General features: G+C 41.5%; 1 protein-coding gene across 1 annotated transcript in view; it reads right to left on the minus strand.

Moving 5' to 3' along the window:
* Gtf2f2 (general transcription factor IIF subunit 2) overlaps window positions 1-26294 on the minus strand; it is a 122948-nt gene that overhangs the window by 6025 nt on the left and 90629 nt on the right. Inside the window, exons 6-7 of the mRNA XM_048421874.3 lie at window positions 18842-18941; window positions 7526-7669 (exon numbers count right to left, since the gene is read on the minus strand). Coding sequence (XP_048277831.1) covers window positions 7526-7669; window positions 18842-18941 — 244 coding nt within the window. The remainder of the gene's footprint in view (window positions 1-7525; window positions 7670-18841; window positions 18942-26294) is intronic.

Genomic DNA, 26294 nt, shown 5'->3' on the forward strand with positions numbered 1-26294 from the left:
AATGGTTGGGTTATAATGGTTTAAAATTGGGAATAAAACAATATATATATACATATCTGAAATCATTAATTACTAGAAAACAGATATTCAAGTTTTAATAAAAAAGAAAACACCCCCTACCCCTGAGATAGGGTCTCTCTGTGTAGTCTTGACTGACCTCAAATTCAGAGGTTCACCTGCCTCTGTCTCCCGAGTGCTAGGATTAAAGGTGTGCGCCACCACTGCCTGGCTACACCACTTATTTTAAAAAAATAAGTGAGTATGAATTCTTACTCAGGATAATCTGTCAAGACAGAAGTCAGACCTGTAGATGTCTAGGATTTGGGGGTGGGTGACTGCAAATGGATATGGGATTTCTTTGGGGTGCATATTCTAAAGCTGATTGTAGTGATTATTTTGTGACTTTCAATACACTAAAATGCACAGATCTATGCAGTTCAATATAGTTTATTCTGCAAACAAAGGGTTTCAATAGGGAAGAATGATTTGAAAATGAAACTGCATGTGATGGCAAACAGCCATACTCTCAGCACTTAGCAGGCTTGAGTAAGCAGGAGGAAGCACTCTATGAGACCCGTTACACTACCCACTGAGTTCAAGGCTGGCCTAGGCTACACGTTGAAAACTGTAACAGCCATACAGTTAAAGTAACAATCCATTAGCGTCTAACTTGACATGTTATTCATAATTGAGATTACTGAGAGTTCCATTCTGGAAATAAGGGTGGACTGTCTAATGCAGAAACAGACTTGTCCAGGCAGCTACAGCGAGAATGGGAGCCCCAGACAAGTAAGTTCCAGCTGTTCTTTCTTTTGATTGCTAATGTTTGACGAGAGAGTTCAACATAGACAAGATCTTTTCTTGAAGAAAACTTTCCATATGGATGGTGAGCCTGAAAACATACCCCTCTAGCTTGTTGAGAAACAAACACCAGCAGACGGCAGTTAACAACCTCTCATTTTCACTTTACCTCTCTGTAAAACTGAATGGAGAAGCTGGAGAGACAGCTCGGCAGGAAGAACACTGCCTGCTTTTCCAGACGCTACAGGTTCAGTTCCCGGCACCTACACTAGGCAGCTTACAACCCATCTGTCACTCTAGGTTAAAGGAATTGGACACCCCTTCTGGTCTCTAAGGGTACGGGCACACACAAGGCATATACTCACCCAGCTCAAGGCATTTCTTTTATATTAAAGACAAATTTTCTGGGTTAACATTCACAGGAACCACAACTCTGACCCCTGGCCCCCGTGCAGCACCTCCTGTAGAAGCCTAAGTTATTTGGACGCGTTACTAAGTCCATCTTAAAAATGACCTCATAAATGAGGGAAGAAAAACAAAAAATGAAACAAACACACAGAAAATCAGAAATGATGAGAAGCTGGGCCTGCCGGTACAAACCTGTAAACTCTGACCTCAGGAAGAACAGACAAGAGGGCATCAAGGTCAAGGGTGGCAGAACTACAGCTTCAGGTCAAAGCCAGTCTGGGAAACCGCCGGGTGACCCTACCTCCAAACAAAAAATCAAAACAGGGCCAGGACAGAGCTGAGGGGCCCAACCCCCAGAATCAGGAGTTCAAGGTCAGTTCTGCCCCATCCAGTTCTTGACCAACCTGGGCCGTGGGATCCCGCCTAAACAACATTGAGATGTTGGCTTCTGGAACCCCCAATCCATTCTGCCACTCTAGCTGCTTCCGTTCTGAACGGTGTGCTTCTCTTCCTTAACAAACTGTCTATCTTCCTACCCACCAGTAATACCGATGAGAATAAAATAAAAAATAAGACCCAAACCTCTAATCAATAGAAATATTAAAATTTTGTAAATATCTTTCAATTTTACCTACTCATACTTGGCAGTTATTTATCTTAGTGCAACATTTCCTATTTAAACCTTGATTAGGACTCCACTTTATGCATCTGAAGTAATTATTCTCAAAAAAGGACCGTCGTTAATTAATATACTCTCTTGGAAAATTTAATATCATTGAAACCAAATTCAAGAACTGAAGGAATGTGAACTGAAAACTACTGAAAACAGAGACAGAGGAATCGAGGGGAAAAAGGGAAGCTTCAGAATACAGCAGTATAACAAACAGCAATGATCTGACTGTACAAACTGGGATGAGCTTCACATATTACAGGTGCCCACGTTCACTCTGGGATTAGAACTGATAAGCAAATTACCAAGCTTGTTTCTACTTTCTGCACTTCTGACCATGATCAATGATACCACATGGAAAGTGAAAGGAACCTTTCTCTGAGGAAAACACATTCCCGCATCATTAAAAAGGCTGGCCCACAGATCTACGTGTCAGACTAAATCTCAGAGGACACAATAATGACATCCTCAGCTGAAGTCAGGACAACTGTGTCTAAGCCCCAAACACACCCTAGACCTATCAGAAAATCAATCGTTGGTCTGGAGAGATGGCTCCGCGGTTAAAATCTGGGTTCAGTAAGACCAATGCATGTAAAATAAGAATCTTTAGAAAAGAAAAGAAGTCTCTATGCTACCTTTTAAGGACCCAAAAATAGGAGGCCCACAGACCATGATTTGTAGCCCACAACATGAAGAAGAAATAGGAATTTCTCCCTGGTGTCGGCGTTACTTACAAAAGGCTTGGGAAGGTATGGAAATCAAGTTCCATTCTGGAACTGCAGGGATGGCTGAGTCGGTAAAGCAATTGCTAAACAAGCATGATGTCCTGGGGTGATTCTCTAGAAGCCTTGTGAAAAAGCTGGCATGGAAGGGTGTGCTTGTAATCACAGCACGGAGGAGGCGGAGACAGGAGATCCCTGGGACTCACTGGCTAACCACTGAGGACTGATACCCAGTGATGACCCCAGTTCCACATGCATGTGCATGAACGGCATATGCAGCCCTCCTCACCCCACTGCCTCTTAAGTTGTGCTCTGAATACATTATATCTGAAATTAATATGGATCAGATAGTATAGGGAGGGGGCTTTGGCTGGCTAGAGCATTTCCTGACCCGATCCTCGTAGTCCAGAATCAGACATTCAACTCCTACAGAATACATAGAACCCAGGACAGATCTGAGTGCCTGCTAGCAGGGAGGAGGCCATTTTGGCTAACGTAACAGGAAAGCATCTGCTTAAAATAAAGACAACAAACAAGGAAGATGGAAAGAGGGGACGGACTAGTTCTAACTAGATAATACTAGTAGTTAGCTCAAGCTGTCTCTTACAGCAATGGGAGGCAACACATCTTCATTTTGTTGACACTAGTTTTAGTTGGCTTCTGTCACTTGTAATTGAAAAGCACCACCAATTCACAGACCCCCTAGGACATGCTTGAAAATTTCTAGGTTTGGTGGGAAAGATAGACTATTTCAAATTTTCTAGCTATTTTATGCTTGGAGAAATAACATAAAGTCTTCAATTCCAAATTTCACTTAAACTGCTTTTATTAAAATCCTTTTAAAAAGACTATTTAATTTTATGTGTATGGGCATTTGGCCTGTTATATATGCCTGTCAGAAACCCTAGAACTGGAGTTACAGACACTGTGAGCCACCATATGGGTCTTGGGAATCAAACCTAGGTCTCTCCTGGAAGACTATAAGTATTCTTAACCACGGGGCCATCTTTGAGCCCCAAATTTACTTATTTTCATTTTATGTGTGTACTTGCCTGTATGTGTGTATGTGTATCACATGCATGCCGGGTGCTCGGAACTGAACCTGGATCCTTTGGAAGAGCATCTAGTGCTCTTAACTGCGGAGTCATCTCTCCAGATCTTTATTATTTATTTAGATCTTCACTTAGGCCTATCTGGAAATAATATGTGAGTCCTGCCTAAGCCCACCCGAATGCTAATACAGCACCATACTGCTTTGTTTATGGAACACCCACCTTGCAAAGAAGCAACTCTTTGGTGGTCAGAATTGTGCCACTTTTTCTTGTGACTCGAACCTACTCTATTAAAAGCATGCCAATTATTCAACTATCCATTCTGAATTAAAATGGGGAGCTTGTGAGGTGGCTCAGTGGTAGAGGTACCTGTAAGCCAAGCCTGATGACCTGACTTTGATCCATGGAACCTACATGGAGGACAGAACTAATTATCCCAAGCTGTCCTCTGACTTCTACACGTACACCCACACCTACAACACAATAAATACACCCGGGAGGAGAAAGTGCAAGGAAAGGACAAGGTTCAGTTATAATCAGAGCTGGCTTTCTACTGCATTAATACAAATGACCATAGGTAAAGGAAGATGCTGGAAACAGTGTGTCAGGTCCCAGAGGGCTCTAGGCAGTTTCCTATTTCAAAGGGTTCAATTAAACTTTTTAATGGCTTGTACTTTTAAAGGAAATGGTACATGTGCTTCTGTTTTATAGATAAAACACGGAGAAGACTGGACAAAACACTGCAAATGTTAAAGATCACCAAGAGCTGGGGAGAAGTAAACAGGTTTCCTCTGATGTTTCATATTTTATTTTTATTATTTTTAAGTTATTTTTATTTTACTTTGTGAGTGTTTTGCCTGTCTGTGCAATATATGCATACCTGGTTCCCACAGAAGCCAGATGAAGGTACCAGATCCCCTATATTCTGGATGGTTATATATTATAACGTGGGTGCTGGGAATCAAATCCTGGTCCTCTGGAAGAACAGCCTGTACTCTAACCACTGGGCTTCTCTCCAACCCCCAATGTTTCATATTTTGGAGAGAGAAGAAAAAGCCAAAAGCTGAATCACAAACGCTCTGTTAAATAGCTATTATATTGCTGATTTTGTGTCAGGTACCAAAGCTTGGCCCTTTCAAACTGGCTTGTCTTTGAGAAGGTGCTATTGTTTGGGCTGCCTATAGAAGTTATATACTAGTGAACGACATAAAGATTACCTTACTCTAGGGTAGTTTCTGCAATAGCAAGTTTGCTTGTAGAAACAAAGGCTTTTAGGAAAAAATAAGAGAGAGAGAGAAAAAAACTAGAGGTAAGTATGGTGGCATGTGCTTTTAATTCCAGAACTATGGTAGCTGAGGGAGGAGGATTTTGAGTCTGAGGTCAATCTAGGCTATATAAGTGAGGAAACAAGAAAAAGTGGGGGTGGGAGTGGGGGATGGGACATGAGAAACAGATAAGGGAGAAGAGAGAGGGGAAGGCAGGAGGTGTGTGTGTGTGTGTGTGAGTGTGTGTGTGTGTGTGTGTGTGTGTGAGAGAGAGAGAGAGAGAGAGAGAGAGCGCGAGCGACCATGATGGCATTTGAAAGGTTCAGCATGCAAATAGTATTGATATGCCAATATGTGATGATATTTTGTTTGTGTTTTAACAAATAAATCTTGCTTGAAGATCAAAGTACAGAGCTAAGCCACTAGAGGTCATGGAGTGGTGGCACACACCTTTAATCTCAGCACTTGGTAGACAGAGGCAGAGGATCTCTGTTAGTTCAAGGCCACTGTGGGCTCCATGAGATTGAATTTGTCTAAAAAACAGCTCACACAAAGGTGCTCCCAGCACTTGGGATCCCACACCTTTAATCCCAGCACAAGGGAGGTGGAGATAGGCGTGATGTGGCTGAGCAGAGAGAGGAATATAAGGTGGGAGGAAACAGGAGCTAATTGCATCTGAAGCAGTTCGTCAAAGGACGCAGTCTAAGGACAGGATCACCCCTTTGGTCTGAGCAGTGGCAGAGGTAGAAGGTCTCTAGTGGCTGGCTGCACTGTTTCTCTGATCTCTCAGTTTTTACCCCTTAACACCTGACTCCACATTTTTCTTAAGAACAATTAGAATTCGTGCTACACCAATACTGCAGAAGATTTGTTGTAGGCCAGACTTCATTGTTGGAGACTTGGTATTGGTCAAAAGTTAAGAGTCGGAGATGGCACAAACCTGCCCTCAGAAGGCTGAGGCAGAAGAACCAGGAACTTGAGGCTAGTCTGGGCAACACTAGCTAAGTTTCAGCAAGTACATGGCAAGACTCGCCCCTCTCCAAAATAATCTGGTGCTGAGGTGGCTCAGCCTCTGAATGATTGTGAGCAGACCTCCTTCCCACACCAGTGATCCACCGTGAGAACCTGACACAAGCTACTCATCCATTCTTGGGAGGTAACTGTGTTCGCATACATGCCTTAGGCCAGTGGATCTCCTGAGGTCCATCCAGGTCACTAGTGAAGAGATCTAGTGCAAGAGACTAAAAACCAGCACATAACAGTTATCTGACCAGGGTGGGGGAACTGGCTCAGTGGTTAAGAGCACTGGTTGCTCTTTTAGAGGACTTCAATTCCTAGCACCCAATCTCCTTTTTTGGTCTTCTCAGGTATAGACATACATGGAGACAAAAAACCCATACACAAAGAGTAAATGCAAAACCAAACCAAAACAAACATCTGAACTGAAAGAGTTTGTGGAGACAGGGTGCACATGTATTATGTACTGTAGACTGGCCTTGAGCTTGGGATCTTCCGGCCAAAGCCTCCGAGTACTAAGATTATCAAGAGGCATCACCACACCCATTCAGACAGACATGCTAATAATCCTTCCCTTACATGCAGAATGAATAACCATAACACCACGTTAAACCACGAACTTACTTTCCCTAGCATTACTAGAATGCCCCTCCACTCAGCTTACTTCCTCATGTCTAACTATGCATGTTTTATTCTTTATGAATAGCTTATTTGCTGTCAGTGTCTGGAATGGCCTTTTTAATGTAGGCATATTTATATATAAAACTAAGATAAACATCATTAAGTCCAGAAGAAACACAGCTTGCTAATAAACTATTCTTTTAAAAATATTTCACTCTAGTTTGGGTGCTGTTTCCCATGCTGTGACGCCGACGGGAAGGAAAGCACTAGCAGGGCAGCTAACGGAGCAGCATGAACACTTTAACAGAAATGACAGGAAGGGCAAACATCTAACACAGCCCAGATTAATGTTAAAAATATAGATTCCTTTTCTTCATATAAAATTATTTCCATTAAATGCATCTATAATCTTATTACTACTCTTAATTTTATGTGTATGGTGTTCTGCCTAAATGTATTCTGTGCACCATATGTATGCCTGGTGCCTGCAGCGCCCAGAGGAGTGTCAGATCTCCTGACCTGGAGTTATAGATGGCTGCAAGCCACCATGTGGGTGTAAGGAGTCAAACCTGCATCTTTAGTAGAAGAGCAGCCAATCTCTTAACTACCGAGCCATCTCTCCAGCCATAATATTTTATTGTGTGTGTACACATGCTTGCACACACGAGGGCATTGGTGTGTGTAACAGAAGACAACTTTCAGCAGAGGGCTCTCTCCTCCCAAAGTGGGTTCTGGGATCATCAGGCATGTGTATGAATGACTTTACAGAGTGAGCCATTTCAGAGGCTCTTAAATGTATTTTAAATCTAAAGAAATGAAGTATATGTTGAAAAGACATAGCTGTATTAATTAAGACTTCTTTTCTGAGTATCATTAGCAGAGTGGATGCAAACTTAATCATGCTTCTCCTCACTAATACTATGTTAATGAAGTAGGGTACACTTAAGATCAGTATAAACATATACATACCACAGGCTGCTTTGTGATGTCCACTAAATCCTTAAGATTATAGTACTGATGTTTCTCAAAGGCTGAAAACAGCATGTCTAGGACGTGTTGTTTGTCTGCCCGGGCCCGCTTTCCATCTTCTTTTTTCTTCCTTTCATATTCAATCTACAGGCACAAACAGAAGAAAGGCATCAACTTAACCTTCTGGAAACAGGTACTTCTGCCTTAGTCATCTGAGAACTACATTTAAAGCTCCAAGGTATGAGGCCTCTGGCAGGGACTCAGAAGCGGGGTCTTGTTGCCCCAGCATTCCCAGTACCCTCAGACTCTAGGACAGCTATAACACTGCTCTATAAACCATTTTCAGTTTCTCTAGAAGTTTTATGTAACACATTCATTTCCTCCAAGAAGGTTTTCTTCCTGGTTAACCTGGACTAGCCAGAAGCTAACTTGCAGTTCCTTTGTTTTTGATTAATCACAATACAGCAAGAAAATTTTATAATACAAGTTGTAATTGGTAGGCAACAGCTCGGAGTCCGCAGGCACAGGCTTGTTACAGGGCAGATTCTCTAGCACCTGAGAAGTAAGGGAAGCAAAAGGCAAAAAGGCTGCTCCCTCTGACCCCTCACTGCTGCCTTACTTCTACACACTGAGGTAGGCTTGACATCAAGGAAGGTAAATGCCCTCAGCAATGACATCAGCAGACTATTTTTCTGAATCTTTATCTTACAAGTGTCCTCTAAATTTACTGTATAATATACCTCTTAGTCAAATAAAACCAAGACACTAGGACCATGCTTTGTGCACACGACACTGCTGCACATCTTTACAGATACCAACACTAGATGCAACTCTCACCCCTCATCAGAGCTTCTCTTTGCAGTGGATGGAGACCATTGTAGATGGAAGCTACAAATGGTCAAAAGCACCTAGGGTGCCCACTGCCAATAGATACATCTACAACACAACCCAGGGAACACACTGGAAGAGGAAGTGAAAAATTATTAAAAGCCAGGGGACCAGGATATCTGTTACAGTATTTCTGTATGAGAAAGATAAGCTGTATCCATGACATTGCAACACTATGGTCACCTAAATAAAACCTGAATAATGGCACCAGTTGACACGCAACTTGAATGTGTGAAATCTCAGAAAGCCCCATGCCTACATAAAGAGCCACAAGTAACTGATGATGGTTGGAAGAGAATCAAGTCTTCCAGGGATGAGCAACCTAACTGCTTATCCAGTAACAAGTGGTCAGTGTATATATGAAAAAAAAGTATACATATGAGCAACACTAGATGGACCCAGCAGGTTATTTGTAAGTATGTATGCATATGAGCACACACATAGGCTAGTTTTATGTCAACTTGACATAAATTAAGAGTTATCTGAAAGGGAACATCAACTGAAAAAAATGTATCCATAAGATCTGGCTATAAGGTAATTAGTTATTGAGGGGGGATGTCCTAGCCCATTATGATGGTCCTGGGTTCTACAAGGAAGCAGGCTGATTAAGCCAGGAGGAGCAAGCCAGGAAGCAGCACCCCTCTATAGCCTCTGTATCAGCTCCTGCCTCCAGGTTCCTGCCCTGTTTGAGTTCCTGCCCTGACTTCCTTCATTGATGAACTGCAATGTGAAAATGTATGCCAAATAAACCCTTTTTTCCACAGCTTGCTTTGGTCATGGTGTTTCATAACAGCATCAGTAACCCAACTAATACAACATATTTTAATAATAATGATGATGATGACAACTATAGAGATAATACATGAAGCTTGAAGGTAGAGAGATGGGAGCAGTGAGAGAGGGAGCAGGATATGACAACAGAGGCTTGAAAATGATCAAAGTGGAGACAAGTATGGAATGTAATGAAATCCAGTATTTTGTGCAGTTGTATGAATGCCAATAAAGTTAAGCCAGTAGTTCTCCCTCATTGCTATCATCCCAGTACTAACCATTTGTGGAAACTTATCTTTGCATTTAATCCATTGGGAAGATAGCTTAGTTAGTAAATGCACAAGGACCTGAGTTCCATGCCCAGAATCCAGGTAAAAAGCTAGGTATAGTGCTAAGTGCTTGTAATCCCAGTGCTGGGCAGGCAGAGATAAGACAGATACCTGAGGCTGAGTTCAGGAAGAGTTTTGTGCCAGTGAGAAACCTCGTCTCAAAGAAAAAAAGCTGATGGTCCTGTGGGCTTCACAAATATGTGTTTGCGTGTGCACATGCACACACACCCAGAAAATATATTGCTTTTCTCATTTATGTCAGTTGGTTAAGCTTAATTTCTTCTTCATGAAAAGGCAGAGTAATGTGCCGGAGGGAGGTAAGGTCAGTCTTGAAGCTCACTGGGTAACTAAAGCTTTGGTGGGCTGGAAGAGGGCAGCAGAGAGGAGACCCTGCTCACTGAGGCTGCTGTAGTGTGGGGACCAGCTTCAGAACAAACAGCACAAGCACGCAGAGCTAACAACGGAATTGTGGTGCAAATTCCCCAAGACTTAAGCTTATGTTCTCTACTTTAAGAGTAGTGGTCGGACAGCACGGAAGTTCCCAGGACAAGATCGTAACAGAGGGAAAAATCTCAAATGCATGCATTGCTGGGGAAGAACAAAGCTCAAGCCAGTTTTAAGATTCTCTCAGTGAGACAGGCCTATTAGTGGAGGCCTGTGATTCCAGCTACTGCGGAGGCTGAGAAAAGACCAAAAGTTCAAGGCTGCCTGGGCGACAGAGCAAATTCAAGGCCACCCCAGACAACTTAGCAAGACTATCTCAAACCAGAAAATAAAACAAAAGGCCGAGGACAGAGATCAGTGGTAGGATGCTTGCCTCAGTAGCAAAAGAAAAAAAAAAACATAAAAAATGGAGGAGGGGTGTCTTGAAAATAGCACACCTACGTGTGGCTATGAAAAATTTAGAAGAATACATGCTTTCTCTGGGTGCAAAAGACAAAACTAAGAGAATGATCATACTGGGGAGTAAGAAAACACAGGTAACCAGGACCAAACTTGCAAACCCAAGCATTGCAACATTCTACCCCCCACCTTTAATTTACGCTGAAGAATACAGGAGAGACTGAGCTTAGGAAAGGGGGGCGTAATGGTGTATTAGCAAGGTCCCCTTTGTTTGAAATGACTGGAGAAGCTAGAAGTTCAGTAGGAAAATGATTTCATAATCTTGCCAGTAAAGCAAGATGGCTCCCTTGAAGACACACATTCTACTTGGTAGTGGTGAGATATTTATGTGTGTGTGTGTTTTCCCAATCCCCAAATCTAGACCCAGTAAGACTTGATTCAAAGGTAAGATTTTAGAATAAATTACAGAAAGTCCAAATTAACACTAAAGATTAAAACTCAATTAAATTTTAATTAGTAAGTGTTAATTAGTAAGAAAACGAATGACCAAATAAGTACCTAGATTAAAAAAATTCCTGGTTGGCATGTTCTACCCTAAATAAGCTGACTGCACAGGCTCTGGTGTTTTCCTTCTTTAAATGAAGGGGCAGGGTGGTGGATTCCTCGAGCCCAGAAGGAGATCAAGGTCACCCTCAGCTACAGAGGATCAAGGTTAGCTATGGGCTACATTCATAAAGCAACCCCTCCCACCAAACCAAGTGTAACCTGAAAACCTAGGTGTCTAAAACAGCAAAGATGAAGATGGAGTTATCAGTCCTCATCAGAGAGCTTTTAGGCACTGGAATTTAACTGTACTTTCTGAAAGGATAACAGAACATGTACTTAATGTACATGGGTAACTCACAAAAAAAAAAGGACTTTAAAAATAAATGGTTAAATTTGCTTTGGTAGTGTCTAATACAGGTTCATAACCCAAATTCTCATCTGTGGTGTTATCAGTCAAGTAGGCCCAGTGCTCATGTCCTATTAAAATTAATAGTCTATTAAGTCTATTAAAAGAGACTTAGATGCATCAAACTATTAGTGCCTAATACTGCTGTTTTTCTTTTTGTGTACGGGTGTTCTCTATGCATGTATGTCTGTGCATCAAGTGTGTGCCTGTTGCCCATAAAGGTCAGAAGAGGGCAATGGATCCCCTGGAACTAAAGTTCTAGGGGGTTGTGAGCCCACTACAGGGGTGCTGGGAATCAAACCCAAGTCCTGTGAAAGAGCAGCCAGAGCTCTTAAATGCTGAGCCATCTCTTTAGCCCCACTAATACTGAATGTTGTACTTAGAGCAAAGCTAAGGAGTTGAAGTTCAGTTTCATGTTCCACCACATAAAAACAGTGTCCTTCTTAGTATTGTACTCAATTAACACTACAAACAAGGCCATACAAATAAACTATTAATACTATCAACTACTGTACCCAGAAGAAGACTACTGTGTCATGTTGCGTCTTTTCCCATTGGGCATGTTGTTTCTCACTGATGCCCGTTGGAACTGCAGGGAACCATATGCAAAGCAGCCAGCCAGTCAGCTCATTAGCAGCCAGGACAATGTATAAATTACTAAGATAGCTACTGGAACAGAAGTAATTGTTATGTCATATGAATTTTACTTGCTGATATTTTATCCGCCTCCACTGACCACATCACTACAGAGCCAACTGTTAGAGATAAATGTTAACTCAGAAAGCATTTTAAGCTTAAGTCTCCAGTTATAAATGCTTTATATTCCCCAAATTTATCAGATGAAATTAATTTCATTTTCTCAAGAGAATAAATCATTCAAGATTAAAATGTAACCACATGTTGAAAATTGACTGTGGATGTGGTATAGACATGCTCAATCGTTATTACTGAAACCTTAATCACGAACTAAAATTATAAATGCCGCCCACTACCAATTAAGATATTTTAATTCAGATGTCTGTAAATTTCTAGACTGTTGTTTGCAGAAATACTCTGACTGCTTTGTCAAGGCAGTCTCTGTGAGGCTTTTATTCTAACTTCCGAAGTGATCGTGACAGCCTTGATTCTCATGGCTCTGGATTTAAAATCCTGTGAAAGATTACTTCCTTCTCCCCTCTGTCAATGCTTCTATTTCTGATTAGTGTGTCATCATCGCTTGGGAAAAAAGCAATTCTTTAGAGCAGGTCAGTCCTTGGTGTGCACATTCAAAAGGACAAGGCATATAGCATTCTCATATTAAACCATGTCAGGGAAATACTGCTGAGAAGCCCTTAGGATATAGTCCTATGGGCATCCATTTTAGTGATCAAAAGTAAAAACTTTATGAACCTAACTGAAAAACTCAAAGCTCTACAACCTTAGTTCTGGAGACTAGCAGTTGGCTGTCTCACAGAAGGGAAAGAACTATGCATAAACATGAAATGTCTTCCTAGTTCCAGGGAGGAGGATGCCACCTGAGGTTTTATGCAATAAACTTTTAGTATTTCAGTGTTTTCCAATTAGTTTTCCTTAGTTCCTTTAGCACCAAAAGTTAGATGAAAAGTCCTTTATTAAACTCAGAACAAAAGGGTCGGGATAGTAACAGAGGTGAGAAGGCAGATACATCTTAAGTTACAAGACTGTCTCCTGGTGCTATCACAGAATCCCATTCCCCTCTCAACAGATGGTAGGCAACTATAAAAAGTTTCTGTCTTTGGATTGGTGGCTGCAAACCAGAATAACCCAGGAGCTTAAAACACAATCCACATTTGATCAACAGAGTTAATTTCTGGAGGCATTTCCCCTCTTCAGGAAAGCCTCCTTCTGGGTGATTCTAGCATGAAAGGCACACCGAGAACCACCACACAGACAGCAGAGGACAGTTCTTTAGGAGACCACAGGGTGCATCTGAAAGAAACACAGGCAGACGATGACACAAACCCACCAGACTCAAGAGAAGGAGAGTTAGTAGAAATCTTGCATATTAGCTAATTTTATTTAAGTGTATTTTTAGACAGGGTCTCATGTAGCCTACGCTGGCTTCAAACTTGGTACAGCTAAGGATAACCTTTGAACTTCTGATCCTTTTGGTTTTACCTCAAGCATGCTGGGATTACAAGCATATACAACAATCATTTTCAAATTTAGGGCTCCCTGTTTGCCAGGCAAACACCTTGCCAAAGAGGTATATATATCCAGCCCCTAGTTATACTTCTTTATGTTTTTAAAGACAGGGTCTCATCTGCCTCAAGAGTGAGGCTAGGATTAAAAGCATGTGATATCACACCTGGCCTGACTACACTTTTTGATTAACACCTCTACAAGCAAAAAAATTTAAAGAATGAATCATACATGAATATCTTATATTATGCACTGCACACTCAATTAAAATAGATTAAATAAAATCACGGATTATTCTAAAAAATGAGGAACTGAGTTCAGAAATCTGGGTTTGTTGGCCAGTCAGTCTAGCTGAATCAATGGACTTCAGGTTCAGTCTAGAGACTCTGTCTCCAAAAGATAAGATGAAGAGTAACTGAGCAAGAAAGACATTCATTGTCGAGCTCTCTCTCTCTCTCTCTCTCTCTCTCTCTCTCTCTCACACACACACACACACACACACACACACACACACACACACACCTCCTTCCACCAGAAAAACAAACAAACCACCTTATTATTTACGTTCAAAATACAGTAATCTGGAAAGAAAAAAAATACTGATCTATTTTTTAGGACACTTAGTTTTCAATAGTACTGCAAACTCAGAAAATCTATACTGCCAAAAGCTAATATAATAAGGTAGAAATCCCATAAAGGGTTAAGGGTCAGTTATTTTCATAGTCAAAGCTGTGGTGGTGGCCAGAGTGGTAGGGGCCTACAGTGTAACATGAATTCTAATTGGTCTTAATAACAAAAACTCGGAGTCAGCTGTCGGGGTGAAAGCGGAAGGATTAGAGAAGCAGAGCGGCCAGCCACTAGACTCCCTCTACCAATGCTCAGACAAAAGGGGAGATCCTGTCCTCAGACTGCACTGAGATCCTGTCTTTTCCCATCTTATATTCTTCTCTCCACCCAGCCACTCCTGTTTCCCGTCTCCACCTCCCTAGTGCTGGAATCACCTTTGTGTGAGCTCTGCTTCTCTTTAATTTTGTGTAGCTCAGGGTGGCCTTGAACTAACATAGATCTGTCTCCTCTGTCTCCCTAAAGGGATATGCCATCACTGCCTGGCCTCTAGTGGCTTAGCTCTGCACTACAGGCAAGATTTATTTGTTAAAAACAGAAGTGTCAGCACACTACAGAAAACCTTTCCAGGGTTTGGCTGTTAGCTGGTTTCCAGCTGCCCTCCTGCCAAGAGAAGAGTGATGGTGGGGAAGGAGGATTTTTCTCTTCTCCCCCTTCCTTCAGCGGATCTCTGCTAGCTAACTTTTCCATGGCCATTTTGTACTCACAAAATATCTGACAGTCAATTCTCTATATTAAATCCCTTTTTGCTTTAAGGATCTGAAGTTTTTTCAATTCTCAAGAAAGACACGACAGATCCATCAACAAAGATAGAGAAGGACAAGCCACACTTACAGTGGTATTGAGAGTTTCCATTTTGAAAAGAGCCATGTTCTTGTCAGATCTGATTACTTCATCATTGCTTCTACTTGAGAGTGACTGATAATCATTCTAGCACAAGAACTGTCAGTTTTCCACTTTCTTATTCACATATATTTACTACCTAATAGGTTTTCAAGTCCAAATTTAGCACCAACCCAAGAAGCTGACAATGAGACCATAATGCACTGCTGCATGGCTACAATTTCTGCTCTTTTGCTCAAAATATCTGCACGAAGGCACTGGAGTGACAGGATTGATGCGCACAGTGGACATTTCCTAGCAGCAAATGCAAGGTATTTAATTCTGATCTAAGTAGCGACAGAGTTGGAGTGTTCAGCTATGGTGTTTGCCCTACCATGGGCAAATAAAAAAAAAGACTATAGATTGAAAGTACTTCAATTATTATATTGTTTTAAATTTTATTATGTGACTTTTAAATTGTTTTGTTTGTTTGTTTTTGCTTTTGTAGATAGGGTTTCTCTGTGTAGCTTTGGAGCCTGTCCTGGAACTTGCTTTGTAGGCCAGTCTGGCATTAAAGGCATGCGCCACTAAATGAAAGGTTGTTCATTTTAAACCATGCTGATTTCTCAATATCTTAAAATAAATAAGTACAATATAAATAAGCACAGTATAAGAGCAATTTCTATAATCGTATTACACTGACATCACAAGGTTTTTAAAGCTATGCGGGCCCCTCCGCCCACTCTGATCCATTCCTATAGAAAACAATCACAAACACTCAAATGCTTTGTTTCTATAAAAACAAAGTCTCAATCCAAAATTATTAGATAAACTTATTACACTCATTTATATCATACTAATCCTAATAAAGGTATGGGACTTGGACTGAAATGTCACCTAATGTGAAGAGAATATTTAATGAAGACTTCAGAATACAATGGATTTGTACTAATTTTAGTAGTAAAGAGAGCACACTATCAAAGTATTTTAACATAAAACTCTAATGCCAGGCTGACTGTTAAAGTTACTAAGAAAATGACCTGGGCAGAGGTCTGAGCTGCCCCTACCAAAGCTCCAGCTTCAATTCTCCTAGAGGGGACTTGCCTTTCATCTTAGGACTAATGGTCTATGGCAGCACAGGGGGTATTTGCAATGGAATTAAGGGGAAAGTGGTGGTTGATACTACAAAAAGCTGTGCTCCCTACTTCAAAGGAAATGGTCACCACGCCCCAACTTGGGATCTAAGGAAGGCACAAGCAGAGAACAGGAAGAGGTGGCAGCTCAGGAAGGCAGGTCACCAGGGGATTCCCTCTCAGGCACAGCAAACATCTGCTCCCAGGGAAGACATCTCTGACAGGGCTAGCTAGCTACAGACACTCTTCCCTAGTGTTCATCCCCTTCCTACTTAAAGGGAGAACTTGACTGACCAATATAGCATTCCAGATAGCATATCCTCACTGTCACAATCCCAACAACCTAAAAGATTTGTGAAGAAAACAGGGTAAATTCACATTAAATCCTACTCTCTAAAACTAATAACCTAAAATATTTAACCAATCCTCATTATTTCTAATGTTTTTCTTTCTAAAGCAACAGACAGAACCATTACTGTATATACATCTTGTCTTACTATTATAAATTTTAGACATAAGACTGCCAGGCCCAACACACACACACACACACACACACACACACACACACACACACACACACACACACACAAAATTCCCTCTAGAAAGTATCTATCTCTTTGTAACCCGGGGGGAGTGTAAGCTGTCTTGCCTTTCTGGTGATAAAAATGTACTATGAGAGGAGGTCAGAGGCAGATTCTGGACCCACAGGAAGAACACATCGACGAAGAAGAGAGGCAAAAATAACACAGTCCTGTCACATTACTTCCCTTTCTCATGTAGCCCTGGAAAGTTGCATGTGGAGTCCTGTAGAGTATGTTTTAGACATGTACAGACAGTACACATCGTATTGCCTAGGACTCTAAGCTATACTCATGTTTGTGCAAGCACATTCTACGGAGCTAACACAACAAAATCACCAACTGATATATGTTTAGAATTTAGTTCACTCTAACACCACACATGACAATATTCTAAGAACAGAAAAACTAGAAAAAAAAAACAGAACAAAGAAACTGCCTTTCATCTACTATCTCGATCAACAGACAACAGCAAAATGCTCTCTCAGATTACCTAACACTGCCGACTCCACTTAGCTTCCTGGTCCTCTTCTTTACTGTACCTTCCCCTCAAAGTATAACCGGGGGCTACACAGTTGAACTGCTGCCTGCTTCCTTTCATTCAGTCAGTATAGTGAACTGTAACGAGTGAGTGGATCTGAGTTTTCTGTCCACTGAAGTCGTTTGTTTCATCCTGAAAGCGTTTGCCATCTCGTACAAATAAGCAAAGGAACTCGGATACCATTCTGTGGCATGGAGTAACAAATCAAGTCCGGGTGTTCAAGGCCCATTTTATACAGGCTTTATTTTTTTCCTAAACTTAGACCAAAAGGAAAGTAGCCAACAGCACAGGAGATTCAATCTATTAACTGCTATTTAGACTTCCTTTTACCTTCAAGAATCCATCACATTCTTGGGCTCCTTTAGCACTGCTAACAATCTACAGGAACACACAAAGTAGCTAAAGCATTTGGCTCCTATCTTAGTAGGGGTTTCTAAAGCTGTGACAAAACACCATGATCCTAAGCAATTTGAGGGAAGAAGAAGGTTTATTTCCTCTTACAACTTCCAAGGATCTCAGGGCAGGCACTGGATGTGAGAACTGATGAGGAGGCCATGGCAGAATGGTACTCACTGCCTTGCTCAGCTTGCCTTCTTTTTTTTTTGAGGCAGGGTTTCTCAGTGTAGCCTTGGCTGTCCTGGAACTCAGTCTGTACACCAGGTTGGCCTCGAACTCACAGAGGTCTGCAGAGTGCTGGGAGGTGCTGGTGTGCGCCCCCCCCCCCAGCTCAGCCTGCCTTCTTATAGCACTCAGGACCACCAGCATAGGGATGGCACTGCCCACAATGGGCCGGGCCCTCCCATATCAATTATCAATCAAGAAAATGTACCACAGACATGCCCATAGGCAAATCTAGGGGAGGCATTTTCTCAAATGAAGCTCCTGCTTCCCAACAGACCCGAGCTTGTATGAAGTTGACATAAAATTAGCCAGCACAGCTCCTAAGTCAGACTGCTTGAGGTGGTCAGTTTCACTCATGCATGTAATAGTAGTTACACTTCAAAAGATAATAGTAATGAAGACGACAAGCCATTTTTTAAAGAAGAACTCACAAAAGTAACGGACATATAAAGTGCTAGGTTAGGTTAAAGACAATTTACATCTCTAGCATACATTGTTCTAGACATACACTTCAATAGAAAGGTTTAAGAACAGTGGCAGTCCTCACTTTGCATAGGAGTGAAGGACCATAAAAATGCCTGTGGCACCTGAAATGAAGCAAAGCGAACTTAATAAATAACAATGACAAATATCACTGCTCCAGAATCCTTAAGATTGTTAAGTAATTTTTAAAAAAAATGACAGATAGTTGTGCACAGTTAGGTATGAAACTGTGAAAATTTCATGATTTTTCATGAAAAATGATGAAAGTATGATGACTTTGAAAATTTGTCAGCATATCAAAACTGGTATGGTAAACCATATAGATACAGAAAACAAAATTAGTACATTTATGAAGTATGTTGTGATTAGAAACATTGAGAATAAAGTATTATCTGTCTGTAAAACCCAATCAAGAGCAATTTAGATAGTGGCTCCCTTCTGCCATGTAGCTCCGGATACAGAATAAGCACCTTTCTATGCTTAGCCATGGTCACAGTAAGCTGCACGGCTGGCTAAGAATGTGTGACCCTCAGAACAAAAAGGACACTGATGAAAGTCACACAGAACTTACATTGTACTGATGGTTAGCGACAGGCTTGTAATTGGTAGTTACGACTTTGTCCAGCTGTTGGGATAGCCTTACAGGTTTGGAGGACTCTTCGATTTGCAATCTGAAAAAGAGAAGGCACCATTAACACACTGCTTAGAAGAGTGGGTCCTGTAGAGTCATGTCAATTACTAATAACATGTAAGCAAGTAAGTCAGAATCTCACAGCAGCTTTCCCACAATACACAGTAACACAGACAACTCCAATGTAAAACCTAGTACCATAAGCTAAACATACAAGTTATGTATGTCATTACAGTACTGAATGTAGTTCCGAAACTGTGATGCATGGTAAACCAAACTCTTCAAGCAAAACAAATCGTCTTAAATGACTGTTTAAAATTCATCAAGTGATTAATCCAAAGCTTCCGTTATCCTGACAAGAAATAAAGGTGAGTCAAACAAACAAACAAACAAACAAACACCAAGCCAAACCAAAAAAGGCACTCACTGCCCAGTCACTAGTGACTTCCTGATCAGTAGCCACTGAGGCTCAAAACGTTTTTGTTCCCACAGAAGCCTCCACTGGACAGCACTGGCCGAGAGCGCTGCAGAACTCTATCTGAATTCAATGTAACCTGAAATACTGCCTTCAGGAAAAAAAAAACCACACATACGATCCCATGTATATCGTGAAGATACTATTCGATGGGTGCCTGTATCTTTTTAAGCAGTAACTTTAGTATTTGTATTGTGTCCTCATTTGTATACTAAATTTGCTTCTTAAAAATGAATTCATTTGGTTTCTAAGCACAGTAAATCCAAAAACCTGGTTTAAGGTGGGAAAAGCACAGCTCACAAAGTGACTTTTCAAAGACACAAAGGTATCATGGGGCCTTCAGACTTTTCGTCATCAGGGCATCAGAACACAAAATGTAACACACTTCAGAAAACCACCGACCGGATCTGGCTAGCTTAGAATTGAAGAATAAGCATCGAATAAAAAGTATTTTTGGAAAAACACCTGGGCTTATCCCTTATGAATTCCACTGAGATAGCCACTGAAGAATGGAATGCAGTGAAGCCTTTAAGGAATTAATGGATGCAATGGATACCAAGAAAAAGAGAACCAGGCTAGGAAACAGTCTGACTGTTGTAGGTTTCATTTAAAAAATTTATTTTTATGTATGCATGCTCTCCCCTCTCCCCCATCCCTGTGTGTGACATGTATAAAGGGAGCCCAAGGAAGCCGAGAGAGGGTGTTGGATTGTATGGGCTGGAGTCTGAAGTGGTTGTGAGCAGCACAGTATGGTGCTGGGAACTGCACTCAGGTGCCCTAGAAGAGCAGTATGTTTGTAACTGCTGAGCCATTTGTCCAGTCTCAAGTTACTTACTTTTTAAATGTGAAGTACATGAAAGATGGGAACAGATCAAAATTAGTACATTTGAAGATTTTTTGTTGTTGTTGAGCTTTCTCAAATCTTTACAATAAACACCCATGACTTTTATAACCAGAAGAAAAATGGAAAGCAAGTACCCCATTTGGTTAGAGGTTAGGGATACAACACAAAGGCTCAATCACTAAGTAAATGCTGTCTGTGGTCAGTTAGCAGCAGTCCTGAGGACAAGGCAGGCAGCCTTCAGTCAGCTCACAGTGACGTGGAGGAGAGCGACTACAAGGTTTACGAGGGTGAGCTGGCACACTGCTGCTCAGGGTCAGTGTGAAGGCAAAAAGATACAGCGACTCTTCTAAGCAAAGCAACAGAAATGTTCACGAAGTATAGGAACTAGGCATGTCTAACTACTTGGCAAAATAAAACAGGCACAATTAAGTGGCAGTCCCGTGTGTTCTGACTGTAGCCCCCCACCCCCAGGCATTCAGCTCACAGGCCTCTACAGGTGGAAATCCCAGTGTGATGCGGGAGAATTGTCTGTATTCTGTCAATCATATTTTAATAAAACGCTGATTGGCCAGGCAGGCAGTACAGGTGGGAAAACCAGACAGGAAGTAGAGGTGATGCAATGAGAACAGGAGAATTCTGGGAAGCAAGGAGGTTCCTCCGCCATTCCTGTGCAGACCACCGAAGAGGCAACATGTAAGCTGTCACACTGAGAAAGGTACTGAGCCCGTGTGGCTAAAATAGATCAGAATAATGGGTTAAGATAAGTCATAGGAACTAATAAGTAGCCTGACCAAATGGGCCAATCAGTTTATAACCTTATGGAGTCCTGTGTGTGATTTTCTTTGTTGCTTGCTGGCTGTTGGGGTACCAGGAGGGACAGAAACCCCAACAAGCCGGCCCTCATGTTACATATGGCGCCCCACGTTGGGCGTCAATTATCAGCGAATCAATCCCACACCAGTTATGTTTTAAGGGGTTATTTATTTTGGGGGGTAAAACTTACATACACCATAAACCGTCAGGAAGGGAGCCTAGTCGCTGGAGCAGGAGCCGGGAGCAGGAGCCAGGAGCAAGCACCGGAACCAAGAGAGCCTGATCCGGATCTGCTTCTCTTTTTAAAAGAGAAATATACCACGCCCCAGTGGGCTGGTATTTCAGCAGCTATTGGCTGACGGAGCGGAAGTCGCTCCCCGCTGCACTACTGGCTCATATTTCAGCGACTATTGGTTGAGGCAGCGGAAGTTACTCCCACAACACCAGTGCTGCCATCAGACCACCTTCCCTGCTTCAAGTACCTCCCTCCATGACTCTTCTGGAGACATCGTGGAGGAGGCGGCAGCACTAACTGCTTCTCTTGCCCCCATCAGTCGCTCCCATCAGCCCACATCTGAAGTCCAGTTTCAGTGAGTTTAGGCGAGCACTCAACAGTCGCACCCTGGATTTATCTGTAGCCTCTGCACTCTGACTCATGGTCAAGAGGCACACTTTCCTTTCAACTCTGAAAGTCAATTTCATCATCCGAGAGTTGTGTCACGTTTATTCTCAAAGCATCAAATATTTTAAATAAAGGAGCACACTGTCGTTTTCTTTTAAATCAAGAGCTCACACAAAAATTTAACCTTTCTATTATATACTAAAAAAGTCAATTCCCAGAGTTTTGTTTTAATTAAAAGAGGACATCCTATGACTCAAAATTCAAAAGGTTAATCTATGGACTGAAAACACAACACATTTCAAAAGAACTTAATCTTAAAATATTTTCATTAACCATGAATAGTTTAAAATAGTTTAACAGGCTTTTTTATTTAACGCTAAATAATTCATTTAGCATTATCTCATGATGTGCCAGAGCAATTTGCAACTCTATTTTATTATTAACAATGCTCTAAATTAAACACTGCTGGCTTCACCACACTTTCAACATCAAAATAAGGATTATCTGGGTTTTTCAATACAATATAAATTTGAAACTACTCACTTCATACAGCCAACTACAGACAGGTGTTAGGCTGAATGAGGAGAAAGATAAAAGCTTCGGTGTCCTGATGTGACTAAGACTAGGTCTTACCTTTTTCAGAACACTAAAAACCACAGTGTTATTTCCAAGAAACTGTAATCAGGAATATAATGTTCTTTATTTTGCTTTTCTGAAGATCTGCCTGGCCTCAAACTCACAAAGATCCACCTGATTTTGCTTCTCAAGAGCTGAGATTCAAGATGTGTGTCATCATGCTTGGCATAAGAAATACAGTATTATTGAGCACCTTTGTTTTATAAACCACTTAACAGGTACTTGGTATGAATTCCTAATGCCACTACAGGACAATTAATTCAGAAAACCCTGCACATTAAAAGGTTAGGAAAAACCACTAATTTCTCTAATCACAAAGAAAGCATTTGAAAACATGTTTATAATGCTATGGTAGCTACGAATCAAACTTGTTTGTCACAGGATATGACTTTTATGTAGTCAAACTTTTAATTTTTAAATTTATAATTATGTATATGTGTGTCTTTGTGTGGGTGGAGGCCAGGAAGGTGTTGGATCCCCTGGAGCAGATGTTAAAGGCAAGTCTAGGCTGACCCAAGTGGATACTGAGAAATGACCTCTGGTCTTTAAGAACAGTAGTATGTTCTGTTAAATGTTGAGCAATCTCTCCAGCCTGGAAAGTCAGAAATTTAAAGCAAAGCAGTGAACACACATGTGCTTTAAATCAGTGCTCCGCGGGCTGGAGAGGTGGCTTAGCACAGACTAAGCATACTATGCTTGCCGAGAACCCAGCTTTGGTTGCCAGCGCCCATAGGCAGCTAATAACCACCTGTGACGCCACTCTAGTGAGTCTGAAACCCTCTGGCCGCCACTGGAACTTGTACTAATGTACAGACACCCACATACTGGTACTTACACCTAATTCAGAACAAAACCCCAAATAACAACAAAACCTGTTTCTTTGACTGCTATTTACAACAATGTTATCATTCTACTGTGGTAGATTGAAAATGGTCCCCATAGGCTCATAGGAAGTAGTACTATTAGGAGTATGTATCTCTTCCTTCCTGCTGCCTGAGAATCCGATGTAGAACTCTCAGACCCTATCTAGCATCATGTAAGCTTGCTCCACCATGCTTCCCGCCATGACAAAAATGGACTAAACCTCTGACCTGTGAGTCAGCCCCTGATTAAATGCTTTGCTTTACAAGGGCAGTCGTGGTCATAGTGTCTCTTCTTAGAAATAGGACACTGACAAAGACAGTTACCATAGCCTAGCTCTCCGGGTTCAGCAATTCACCTACATGTATACTGAAATGAAAAAGTCAATTTAGTTACAGTTTTGGCCAAAGCCAGAAGAGAGAAATCTGTCTGTTCTGCCTGTAGCAGAGTTCCAATTTCTATAGAAGATGAAACAAAAGTCAGGACTAGGCATGTGGAACTGAACTGGGGATCCTGTGCAAGACCTTTAGTTCCTAAAGGAACCCTAAGACCACAGGCCCATTAACAGGGGTGGGTGGGTGATGGGAGACTGGGGAGGCTCCTGTACTATGCACAGGAAAGTATATTGTCTGCATTAGGCCCTATTGATTATGGTAAAGCTTAAGGACACAGAATACAGCCAAATTTAAAAACTTATTTTGAAGACACATTTAACAGAAACTGGAACATAACTGAATGGGGGCACATAAGGGGAAGAGTACCACCACTAAGATCACGGAACTCAGGCTTCAGGCTTGAGTAACTCCAACCACGTTACTGTAAAACATTCCCAAGGAGTCACTGTATTTTACTAGAAACCTAAGATCTTTAAATTCTAACCTTGAAAAAAACCACTCTAGCTGAAAGTTCAGAGAACTGAAAAACTGAAACTTTGAACTTTGAACTATCAGAACAGGAAACAAGCACCTCATATCAGGAACAACCTATTTCTCTGGACAACAACTAACAACTACTATCACCATGGAGCTTAGGCTACATAAAATTATTTCACCTTGCTACTACTTAATGGGAACAGTCACCATCATCTCACTAAATTAGGGGTCTTCCTAAGATTAATGAGATCCTATGTCAAACATTTCTTCCCAGAAAGAAAAGGCTCGGTCTATGTGACCTAAGAGCACCGACAGAATGACAAGGGAAACCAACATGGCAGACATGTAAAGTTCTTCCTCCATGCTAAAAACTGGTAAGAGCATTACCCACACCCCCGGCTGTACTTTCCCTCATAGTATGTAAAACTAGATCATCTGCTACTACATGGTTCACATAAGGCCATGTAACAGAACATAGACTACTTAAAATCCCATAGAACTTAGCAAACATTTCTTTTTCTCATGACATAGGTCTCACACAGCCTAGACTGACCTTTATTCTGCTCACAGGTGTGCACTGCTATGGCTAGTTAATGCGGGGCTGCAGACCTAACGGGGCCGTCTCTAGTCCAGCAATTCTTTTTGACAGCATCAGTCTGCCTATAACTAATCCAAGTCTATGAAAACATGGAGTACTGTCTCCTGTATGATTCTCCTCCACACCAAATGACTTCCATTAAGCCTGTATCACTCACTAGTCATTAGATCACAATACCAAAACTACTTAAAGGTCTTTATTATTATGCTTTTATGAAGAGTTATTTGATATAAATTCAACTTCCAGATTAAATTGGTAATACTTTAAAATACTTTAAAAATGTAAAGTTCATGTTAAAATCTACTCAACTCAGTTAAAAAAAAATCTACTCAAAATGGCAATCTTAAGTTGTTGGCTACAGATTTTAGCTAATAAGCCCCAGTTACTCACTGGTTAATATAGTGTTTTTCATATAATAGCGACCAAATAAACATTTGTTGAGCATGAAAGAAAATAACACTTTAGTTGGACAATTAGATCACAGAGGAAGCAGCAGAACTGCACATGAGCAAACACCACTGTACGCATGACTGTCCATGTAGACGGCTTGTTCACCATCAAGTTTTTCAGTGTGGCTATCGACGAGAGCTGAACAAATGCAAACAACACTGAGCAACAAGTGTTCGCAGCAACAACTGCCAACATAGGAATCAGTCCATAATGTAAACACAATTGCAGCCTTCATTCATCGCTTGGGCTACAGCTGTATTTGATTACAACTCATGCTATTCTTAAAATGACAAGCTTTACAAAGGACTAGCTACTTTTTTAAACCTCAGATGCCATTTCTAAAGGGAGAGCTGGAGGCTGGCATTCACAGCGTGAGAGAGAAGCACAGAATGCATCAGGGCATTGGAGCTGCCTGATCCAGGAGCACAGCACCTATCCCAGGCCGCAGGGGGAAGTCTTGAGGAACTCCAGCTTGAGAACCGGTGACAGAAGGCTGGGAGGAAGGAATAAAATAACCAGGGCCAGGCTGAGATGTCTGTTGGAATGGAAGGGTTTTGAAGCAGTCAGCTCCGAGACACTTCAGTATTAGGGGAACAGCTCAAGGTGAGCTTCTTCAGGGGCTTGTAACAGTTAAGTGCATGTCCATCGACTAGAAGGCAGATCTGAGGGACCATGGAAAAAGTTAAGGGCTTCATCTGAGGAAATGAACTGTCTCCTGATCTGGCAGGACTGTCAGAGGAACCACAGAGAGTAAACAGTAAAATGACCTCAACAACTGTCTCTAAGGGATCCCGTTCACATGCTGGGCATCTGTTATTAATGAGCTGAGTAAATTAGGGGAAGAAAGAGAAGAAAAGTTTTAGGCTGCATTTAGTCAGAGGCATTGGTTTGGAAGCCAAATCATAAGGCAGCACAGTATGAAATGTGGCCAGTGACACACCTCTTCCAACAGGCCACACCTTCTAGGCCTCCCCAAACAGTTCATTCAACAGGGAGCGGACAAGGTATTTGAACATATGAGCCTATGAGGGTCATTCTCATTCAAACAACCACAATGCTGGATGTACTTTTATAAGCTCTGTGAGGTAAATGGTGAACCAGAAAGAGAATGTGCTTCACCCCAGGGGCCAACAGTCCTCCACTCCAGCTGACTGTCACTCTAAGGAATGTAGTGATGGTGCTGCCAGGCCTAATTGTACCAAAAAAAAAAAAAAAGCCTTAA

The sequence above is a fragment of the Myodes glareolus genome, chromosome 12 (genome assembly GCF_982192425.1).
Source record: "Myodes glareolus chromosome 12, mMyoGla1.1, whole genome shotgun sequence".
Classification (NCBI taxonomy): domain Eukaryota; kingdom Metazoa; phylum Chordata; class Mammalia; order Rodentia; family Cricetidae; genus Myodes; species Myodes glareolus.